The sequence below is a fragment of the Myiozetetes cayanensis genome, unplaced genomic scaffold (assembly GCF_022539395.1).
Source record: "Myiozetetes cayanensis isolate MyiCay16 unplaced genomic scaffold, myiCay2020 scf39, whole genome shotgun sequence".
Classification (NCBI taxonomy): domain Eukaryota; kingdom Metazoa; phylum Chordata; class Aves; order Passeriformes; family Tyrannidae; genus Myiozetetes; species Myiozetetes cayanensis.
This window is the reverse complement of record NW_026087620.1, coordinates 412712-423665: the sequence shown is the minus strand read 5'-3', so window position 1 is coordinate 423665 and position 10954 is coordinate 412712. Positions and strand designations below refer to the sequence as shown.

General features: G+C 40.9%; 1 protein-coding gene across 1 annotated transcript in view; it reads right to left on the bottom strand.

The window, feature by feature from the left end:
- The window catches only part of SYN2 (synapsin II), a 167366-nt gene that overhangs the window by 84351 nt on the left and 72061 nt on the right, over positions 1–10954 (bottom strand). The window contains exon 5 of the mRNA XM_050328274.1: positions 1700–1789. Within this exon, the coding sequence (XP_050184231.1) occupies positions 1700–1789 (90 nt within the window). The remainder of the gene's footprint in view (positions 1–1699; positions 1790–10954) is intronic.

Genomic DNA, 10954 nt, shown 5'->3' with positions numbered 1-10954 from the left:
ACTCTGTTGTTATACTCCTCAGCAAAATATGCCATATAAACTTATAAATCTAACACATTCATTCTTGCCCCAAAATTATAGGATATTCTCTTTGTTTCTATGTACTGCAATTTAGCAATGCATTCAAAACACCTGCTTTTTCAATAAAATCAGAGACTATCTCAAGTTGGAAGGAACCCATAAGGGTCATGGAGTCCCCCAGGAATGCCTACACTAAACCACACACCCAAGAGTATCACCCAGATGCTCCCTGAACTCTGACAGGCTTGGTGAGATGCCATGGCCAGTTTCCTGGGGAGCCCGTAGATGATAAAAAAATGAAGAAAGAACAATAAACTGCAGGCAGGAAATGACAAACCAGATAAGAATATCTTAGATATTCTTAGGAAAATAGATCTAAAAACTTATTACTATTTTAAAAAGCATCTTGCAAAATGAGATGTGGTTCTGCCTCTCTACCGCTTATGAAGGAATGCCCAAGGCAAAACCCACTTCCTGTGCATTGTATATTTTCCTGACAGATCCATCAACAAAACCCCCTTTCCCTCTGGGAAGATCTGACCGTCTGGGACAACATTTAGACCTGCTGCTCCAAATCAGTGCCTTTGGCTCTACGAAACCTCTGTGTACCAACCACCTCAGTGTGGTGAGATCTCTGCTCAGAACTGTCACATATGACAAGAGAAGTGGAAACATCTGTGGATTCATAATCCAAAGGAACCGGAGAGAATTGGAAAAGCAGGATGAAGAGCCATCCTGCCACTCTTGCAAAAAATACAGCAGAACTGCTCCATGCTGTGTTTGTTACCAAAGGATGAGGTAGACGTGGGAGAAGGAAGAGTTCAGAAGGGATCTCAGTCACCTGCTGTCCCCGGGGCTTACCTGAGGTCCCACCTGTGGTGACAAAGTGCCAGCCAGAGTCTCAGGACAGACACACAGCAGTGACAGCTTAGGGACCCTGCACAAACAGCCAACTCACACATTTATCCTGACCTTGCAGCAGTACTTGAATCCCAGCTGTGGGACATACACTGAATGGAGTAGATTCTACAATAATTGATGCTTCTCTGCCAGGCTATTCAATCAGCAAAGAGCCTTCCTCTAGTCTCTCAGTGTTTCCTCTCAAGAAAGAATTCAGGAAAGAATTTTTGATTAGAAACTCTAATCAAAATAAGAAAAAAATGACAGCAGAGTAACACAGGTCATGAGTATAGGTCATGTGTGTTATTTTTAGGATGCATTCATGTCTGTAAGGGAATGGGAATCAATGCTAGCTCAGGTACGTGATGATCACAAGTCACAACCGCCCTGATTTTAGGTGAATTCAGAGCCCTTCACTAATCAGCACACAGCCTTGTGCATCATCTCAAAAGACAATAAACACTTTGAACACTTATAAAGGACTGGGGTGAAAACAAACCATAAAAATAACTCTTGCACTTTAACGGCTGTTCAGTGTCTTTAGCAGCATTTGATCTCTTGAAGATCTGAAGCTGGTTAGCTGAAAAATTACCACCTCCCCATCTGAGAATCCTCCAGCTCACCATGACAATGCTTTCAAGTGGTCACCCAGTCTCATCCCCTGAAAGCTTTCCAAATGGCTTTTAAAACAGGCAGTAAATGGGAAAAAGGAATGGTGTGTCACAGCTGCTGTTTCACACAGCCCATCAGCAGATTTAGGATTGCTATTTGCACATACCATTTCCTTGTGATTTGGATAGAACGTCTGCTCGATTAGGGGGAACTTCTCGGGACCCAAAGTTTTGTAGACAGACACCAGCTGGGCAAACTGTAAAATAAAGCAAAACAAAACAGGAAGCTTAGGAGAGAAACCACATTATACCCAAATGATCTCATACTGTCATTTTGCTTCTTGTCTTTGGTGTTTCACAAACTCAGCAAGTCCACACCCCCAGTACACGTGGCCTCTCTCCTCCTCTTTCCCACACATACCTTTTTAATCCATCTAAGCTGGGATCTCATATAGAGATCAGCACAGCACAACATCTCTAAGAGTTAAGCCCTTACAGGTACAGAAAATGAAATATATTGGAACACTGGACTTCAGATATCTCATTGTTTATATATTTTAAACTGATTTTGTGATAATAAAATTATAACTTCACCTTTTCTACTATCTTTAATCTAAAGATCAGGTTTATCATTAATTTAGTGTCTGGCACTTCCCTGACATTGAAATATGATTTTGCAGAGTTGGCAAGGAGATAAAAGCAGTAATTATGTCACAGTAACAGGTCAGATGAGGAACAAAGAGGGGAATCTTAATTTCCTAGGCTACAGCCTTGTAGCACATGGCCACCCTTCCACCATCAACAAAGATGTGGATAATTTAAATGGCTCCATGTTATGCCACTTCTAGTAATGTCTATTATACAATATTCCAACAGAATATTCTATTCGTGTTCCTGGACCCTTCTGGTGGCACATCCAGCCTACCTGTGCTCTGGACTGCAGTAACTTAACACAGAAAGCAAAGCAACATTTACACACGAAAAGACAAAGAATTCTTTATTAAATAGAAATGTATTTGGGGGCTGTTCTTTCTGTTTAGTGAGCAGATAACTCTTCTCTTGTAGCAGTTCAGAAACTAAATCACTCCTGAGCCCGGGGCTGAGCAGGGAGGTTTCCAGGGAGCAGGAGGGCTTTGGCAGCCACAAGCTCAGTGTTGTTCCAGGACTCCAAAGCTTTGGCTCGGACATGCCTGTGATGTGTTCAATTGTCATTTTGCCAGCATGAGACATAAACAACTCAGCACAACACTCTGAATAGTGGGATTTGCTGGTTGCAAACAGCACAAAAACCAGAGAACAATAGAACCCTGTCCGTAATGCAGATAAAATACCTACTCTGAGGAAAGACTGAGGGGGCAGGGAGAGCAAAAACTCTTTAAAGGCAAAAGAAATGATGAAAGCTTCACATGCATTTCCAGCTGGCACAGAGGATTTGTTTAATTTAGTGGTGTTTACTTAGGTTTGGTAAAATACATCTTTAAATTTGGAATTCCAGTGGAAAATACTGTAATGATGAGCAGTCTTCACCAAAAGCCTACAAAATTGTACCTGAAAAGTGTGCTGTGCAAATCAGACCTTAAGGAAAGGAAATATTATCACAGCTACCAAAATAAGGTGGTTTGAGAATAGGATTCCTGACAACTTACTAGTTATTGCTGTTCTTATGCAGAATCCAAATTCAAAATGTCACAAGTAAATAGTTCCAATTAAATATCCAATTTTTGCCAAGAAATCGTTAGGTTAAAATAAATCTATTTACCTAGCTTTAGGTAAAAAACTTTAAAAAAATCGTGTTACTGTATTTCCTGTGATTCTTTTCTTGGTCTCTTTTCCATTTTCAATGAAAGGGGGAAAGGACAGTGAGAAACTGACACTGTTTTTAGGGCTTGTGGTATTCAGGCAAGAGGTAAGAAAGCTGTAATTCAGATTAATACTAGCAAATGCTTGTTTACTTCAAATAGTATCAACCACAGACAACACCCATGCATCCCTCTAAAGTATCCTCTAGTCAAGTAATTAGGCTATGAAATAACAAGTAGGAAAAGAAGGTTTCAATTTGTGAGACAGAGGAAAGAAATATCTCTGATTTCCCACTGCCAGGGATGATTTATCCTTTGCCCCTGCTGGGATGCTGCTTCACTTCCACATCTACAATTCTCAGAATCTCGTCAAACATTTCTTCCCCAAAGGGCACCTTGATAAATTCAACCTCAATTCACACAGAATTTTTTGCATCCACAAATTCCTAGAAATATTTATTACTTTCCCTGATTCCTACGGGGCTATTTATAAAGGGGAATCTCCCTAAAGTTTAATGAGCTTCTATCAATTTTTAAGTCTGATCTGGACTATATCTTTTTATATTTTCCTGTTGAACAGCCAAAGCAAATAAATACCAGTCCTGGGCAAGAGCATCATCTTTTTAGATGATAAACTACTGAATTATCTAATCCAATGCTGACTGTTTTCAGACAGGGGATGTTCATGAAGTAGAAAATACTAGTAGATCCATTTTACATTTAAATGAAATATTTTATATGCCAAAAACCCTGGGAGATTTTAATAATTACTTTATAAAAATAAAGTCATAGAGCTTAGTATTCCAGCAGAAGTCTTCTCAAAATCTTTAGAAAAAAACAAGGAAGTGGAAAAAAGTTCTTAGTTTAGGTAGCTGAATTTACTTCTTATTTTCAAATTTTGCATCTTGTTTTCAGCTCAAGGAGGGGTGACCTTAGGTACATGTATTTACAGTTTTCAGGGTATTATTTTAAAAGGAAAAGAGTTGGATTTTGTAACATTCACTGTCACGTCAGCTCTTCTCTTTTCTAGTCAGGATTAAATGCTTTCACATCCAGGCCTACAGATTGTTCCTCCACAGCAGAACAGAAGAAGGCCAGCTGTACTTTTTCTCTTCTCCAACAAGGTATGACACAGATGAGAAGAAATACTTAGTCAAAAAGACACTTATTCCCTTTTATTTCATATAAAAGCTTTCTGGGATTTCATCACCCTAAGACTGGAACGCTCTAAATTTCACTGCACAGAATGGGCTGCAACCACGCAGTAGCTACCAAAAATCCCTTTGCTAACTTCATAACAGTCTGAATAATTACTTTGCTTATCACTTTAGATGAGTTAAAATGTGCTTAATTACACCTGTGTCATCTCTGAAAGGCTCAGATTTGCTCCTGAACAAACCACACAATCTTTTCCCTCAAAGATAATTAGACTTGATATTTAAAACTAATTACTCCAGATGGTGCTTTGTGTTATCTTGAATTCCAGCACACTGCTAATCTCTCTGAAGAGATCTCAGGCTGAAGGATTTATATCATCCCCCATTCCTGTGGGGAATTTCCTGGGATGTTGAGTAAGATTTTCATGCAACAAACTGCTTCCCATTTGCTGCAGTCGTTCCCTGCCAGGGCAGCACAGCACAGGCAGTGCATCACTGAACCTTTTGTCACAGATTTCCCTTTCTTGGGAGTGTTCATTCCCTGTCCCTCCTTCTGCTGGCAGTGGGAGAACTCCAACCAGCCATCTAATACTTCATGGGAACAACTAAAACAATCCCAACGTTTTCTGGATAGTCAGTCCAGATGGGTTGGCATTCTCTAAGACAGAGAAACAGAAAAACTTGGATGGTTGAACACTCCTTGAATCCTTCTGTCATAAAAAATAGCACTTTTAGCTGAGACTTATCTTTGGCCTCTCTAAGGTGTGGGCACACTTAAGGAGTCAAGAAATTCCACACAATTCCGGTTTACTTCCAGATTTCCACACATAAACTTGCTCCTTACCAAATGTATTAATGAGCAGCAGTGTTTGTGAAATTCCTAAAGGAAAATTCCTCAGTTTCTAATGTGGTTTCAGGATTCACCATGGGAGCATGGATGATCACATGTGAGCCTGCTGATCCCTCAGCAATGGGATTTTCCTTTCCATCTCCAAAGGGAAGGTCCCTTTTTCCTACAGTGGCCAGCACAGGTCCCTTGGAAGGTCTGCAGGTTATGAAGCTGGAGGATGAGCTCGGTTACATTATAGGCTGGTTATGTTACAGTTCTATTATAGGAATCTAATAAAGAAAACGACACATTGACTTTCTCACCCCCTTCAGATGGCACCATGACAAATACCCTGAAGTCCATTTTTAGGCTGAAATGTCCATTTTCAGAAATGTGGTTGGTCATTTCAGAAAAGCATAATTGCCTTGTAAGGGATGTTCAAAAGCACAGACCCAGAACCATCAGAGCAAACATATCAGGGGTCCTCAGAGGCCAGCAGATTGAGACACAAACATTTCACACCCTTCAGAGGGAGAAGGAATTAGGCAGTTGTGTGGAAGGGGTCAGGAGGACACATTTGGCACATGTACTCTGTGGGAGTCAATTCAGTTTTCATTATGCCTGAATTTTAAACATAGTTTCTGTATTGTCTTTGTTTGTTTCTTTGGATGATTGGGTTTTGAAATTATTATTACCTGGGAAGTATCTGGATTACCCTTTTTACCCTCTCCATGTGCTTCCTTATTGTGATTGGCCAACACTTCTTCTCTTACACCTTAGTAAACATTAAATACTTTTCCAGAAGGGTGAGTTCATACACATTTGATTTGCTATTTGATACCTAATAGGAGAATGGAGGAGAACAGACCACTGACTGCAGCTTATGTACTTTTCTCTGTCAGCAGGAGCTGACAGACAACTTAATGGAAGTATTCAAACTTCCAAAGTCAATTCAGAGTTTGACATGGCAACTGAAAGGTGGAACAGTGCCTACAAATCAGTTTGGGCACATTAACAGAATACAGAAAAGATGGGAACTGACAACAGAACTTGGTGTTCCTCCAGTGGCTTTCCATCATGATCCAAAGCCAAAGACAACACAGTTGGACTACGAATGGAAAGATTCCTGACATGGACCCTGCTCTGGAGTTCAAGTGGTAGTTTTATAACATGGATGATGTTCCCTAACCCTCCTGCAGCCCAGCATCCCACAAGATCAAGGTGGTGATCTCTGCCTTCCCAGCTGAGCTCTCTCCCCAACTGGACCTTCCCCTCAAGCCCTGCTCTGGGACTCACAGCATCTTTACCTTCCACCTTTGACTGCAGCTGATATTTCCTCACCTTCTTCATCTTCAGCTCCATCGACCCCTGGGGTTCTTGTCTGCACCTCCTGAGCTGCTGCTCAGCCTGTCTGGATTGTGCTGACCCTTCCCAGAGTGCTTTGGGCTGTCTGCTCCAGGTTACCCAGAATTTCCAAGGGCATCCATTTGGTCCTGGACTCCCCTGCAGCACGAGCACTGCCTCTGAGAGGCACAGCTCTCCCACTCTCATCACTGCTGTAATTAACTGCTGGAATATTTTCACACTGGAGTTACAGCAGATGAGATACAAACCATTAAGAGCTTCTACAGGATAAAAAAAAAAAGTCTTAAATAAAAACCTCATGCCCTTGGAAGAACTGCATGAACTCGCCTACAAATTACCACACTGCATCCATGACAGAAAAAAAATGTTTTCTACAACAACAAGCAGGATTAAAAAAAACCCCAAACAACCAGAAAAGGGTCACAGTTAGAGACACAAAAACATCTCCTCTTGGCTTGCAGGGCTGGGCAGCAAAGCATCTGGCAACGAAAATCACCTTGGCTGACAGAGGAAGAACTGACAAAATGTGTAAACACTGGGGAAAGCGAGACTTAAGGAAGACACAGGGATTAAAATGAAGGAAAACAGCCTACAAGCATAAAGGGAAAAAAACAGATCAAGACATGTTTGTTAGAAAAGAATTTGCAAAAAGTAATACCATGATGCCTACCTAGATCACGAGGCCTTCTGGAACTCTCTATTCCAGAAGGCAAAGTTACAGATGGGGAAAAAAGAAGCTTATGAAAGTGAGAGGCTCTGGGAACTCCTTCCTGGGTGCTCCTGCAGCAATGAGAATGTGCAGTGTTCTGATCGAGGAAACATTTGTGCACCTGTTTGTATTGATGGGACTCGGGCATGTGCTTAAAGCACTTCTCAAAAGGGCTTGGGGCTCACTACAATAGAAAGATATTTTATTGTTTGTGGGGTTTTTGAGGGATGTTAAGGTCCTGAAACTTTCCAGTTCAAATAGTAGTTTTTTATAAAAAAACTGAATTCAATGAAACTTCACAGTAGAGGAAGAAATCAGTGGTGGATTTCCGTGGTAAAATTCCATTCCTCAGACACCACCAGCCAACCCACTTTCTGTTAAGTCCAGCACAGAAAAATCAGAGGACTTCTCTGAGGTACTTGATACCCAAACAGTGCATTTTTTAAAAACCCAGCATTTTAAACTGAACCATCAACTAAATACTCTTCAGAGAGCAGGTGTGGTAGTTACCACACCTCACCAAAGAAACCAGGACAAGTGCACTTGGCATCCATTTAGGATGGGAACTGGAGTAAGGATAGAATCCAAACACAAAGGAATATCAGCAAGGAAAGCAGAGGGGAAGATCAGCACCGGTGGGACTTCTGGAGATAAGGTGGGGAAAGCAATACTTGTGTAGAGGGAGAGGGGAGAGGGTGGAGGGGGGATTATCCTCCTGATGGAGTACAATGGGAGGGGCTTTCCTGGATGGGTGACAAATTCCTTTATCAGGAAGGGGAGTCCTCCCCTGCTGATTCTGCTCAGCACTGAGTCCCCATGGTCATATATAAAAGAAGCAAATATAACCTCTACCTAGATTTTGACTTGAAAAAATGATCTTCCAAGGTACTTAAATAGGGAATATAACCCACAGGTTTCCTTTTTAATGACATATTAAGAATGCACAAGAAATCAAACCTTATTTTCATAATCTGGCCTTCAGTTATGGATATTTGCCTTAAGAAAGCACAAAAGAGGGTTTCTGAGTTTCCATACCGTGGCAGGAACAGCAGATAAAAAAGGGGATATGAACCACAGCTTTACTGTCCTGTTTTTCAGATTAATTTTACAGCCTTTCTTTAAATACAGTTTCTGTCAGTAGAAGACAAGAAATGGTTACAAGTCTGTTTGAATTTTCTGCCACCAGAAATGTTAAATGCAATGAAAGTCTGTAATGGATGTCAAGAGCTCCCACTGCTGCTTTTTAGTGCAGAGAACAACAGGGAAAAGTGGCAGCCATCCACCATGAAATTCAGGGATGCAGTTAAAAAATCTGAGCCTACTTTTGCATGAAATGCAGTAAATGCTGGTCAAAGCAAAATATATCCATTGTAAGTACTTCCGAGCCCTTCAGAGCACAAGCAAGCACTGATGAACACAGAGCTGTGAGAATGACTGTCTGTATGGAACAGAAAACAAATCAGCACCACACTGAGCTATAGTCATTATTTAAGGATCTCTGCTTTTTTCAAGGAATTTCAAGTGAGCTTACTTATTTTAGGACAGAAAATCAGTAAGCAAGACTGGAATATACCCTTTCTATTTCAAGGCTAGATTAAACTACAGCAGCTCTATAAAGAGGTGCAAAGAGCAAACACACTGCTAGGTTTCATGTATTTAGATTCCTAGTTAGGCATTTAAATTAGTAACTATTTATGAAATTTGCTCCAGTTCCATGTTCAAACCTGGTAGTAAAATTGTCTTTTGAGCAGAAAGCTTAAAATGTTTTCACCTTCCTTCTGACACAGTTTTGTGAATTTACTTTCAGCTCTTGCACTACAAAGCCATCAACATGTTTTGCTTTAACTGGCAGACTGGGCAAAGAGGCCAAATCTTCACTGGCTGACAGAATTAAACTGCAGATTTTATGCTGAAGAAAGTTGTGCTCAGAGCAGTGTTGGAGGAAAAGCACCTGTGGACAGTTTGTTCTCTGGCTGCCCTGTAGATACAGAGACCTCTGCCTTCACTTTAACACCCTTCATATGAATAAGGGTCACAAAGACCTCTCCCACTGATGTAAATATTTGCTGACAGGCCAATGGAATTTGTTACAGACTTTACCACACACCATCACATGGGGCTGTTCAAGCTCTGCCACCCGTGGCATGGTGTCCAGTGCCTCAAACAAGGAACTCTGCCCTGCCTGAGGGACACAGCTCCTGGTTCCAGTCCTGGATATAACAGACATTAAATATGAACATCTCTAAATGTCTTCTCAGATTGCAGGTATTCATTCTTTAGCCTTGACCTTTAAGAAGATCCCCTCTGGCATATAGAGGAGAGCAATAAACAGCCAAATTCTATCCCATTCTTCAGCATTATTGCACAAATCTTGTTTTGGGTAAGGAGCACAGAATTTTCTTATAGTGCAATACATATTTATAGTTTCTTTCTTTAAAGTCAAACATGGACAAGCATTGCAAATCATAGAATCATAAAATTAACTGGGTTGGAAGAGACCTCTGAGATCATCAAGTCCAACCCTTCATCCAACCCCACTGTGATTACCAGATCATGGCACTCAGTGCCACATCCAGCCTCGTCTTAAAAACCTCCAGGGACGGTGAATCCACCACCTCTCTAGGCAGGCCATTCCAGTGCCTCCTAGATTTACAGTAAATAGGCTTTCAAAATGCTTCTCTTCTTGCACACATTCATTTTGTTTGTTATTCACTCTCCATAAGATACTCTGACACAAAATTGAAACTCATCTATGTGATTGTATCTCCTATTAGCATATCTTCAATAATTTGTGTTAACAGGATGTTGGAATGAACAGAACTAGTCTCTTTTCTCTGCTCCTCCCTGTGGAGTTCCAACAAGTGTCCTGCCAGTCCCCAGTCTGTTACTCAAGATTATTAAAGTATAACTTGAAGGGGAAAAAGCACAAGAGGGTAACTTTGAGCAGCAACACATGAACGAGAAAACAAGGTGGGGAGAGCACTAAAATACCATCAAGTAGCAAGAAAGGGCAGTTAAAACAGACCTTCCAAAGAAAGCAAAATAAGAATACAGAAATCCAGTAAGAGGAGAAAGATGAAGACAGACAAGTAGCAAAAGAAAGGTAAAGCAGAATATTGTCATGAAGGCTCAGGATTGTGTAAGCTTGGCAAAAGGAGCAGAAAAGAAAAATGTCAACAAACTTGCAAAAAAGTATTTGGCCGTCTGCTCCCAAACTGTAGGAAAAGAAACAAACAAGAACTGTGAGATTACAGTATTACCAAATCTGACAAAAGGAAAAGCCATAACCAGCCTTCCCTCAGAATGGCTGCAGATGAGCAAGAAAGTAAATTTTGGCATAAGAAAGTGCTCTATGGAACTTCTTTTACACTTAAAACCCTGAATTAAAATAAATGCCTTCAATGAAGCAGAGTCTGACACCTGAAGATAGCTCAGGACAAAGTGGGTTCTCATCTGGAGCTCTGTGTAAAAAACACCAGGACCTTTCAGCTGTCTCAACCTCCTACAGGTATCTCTGCCTTCCGCTCTGCCAGCCTTTGCCCAGAAAACTCTTCCTATTTGGT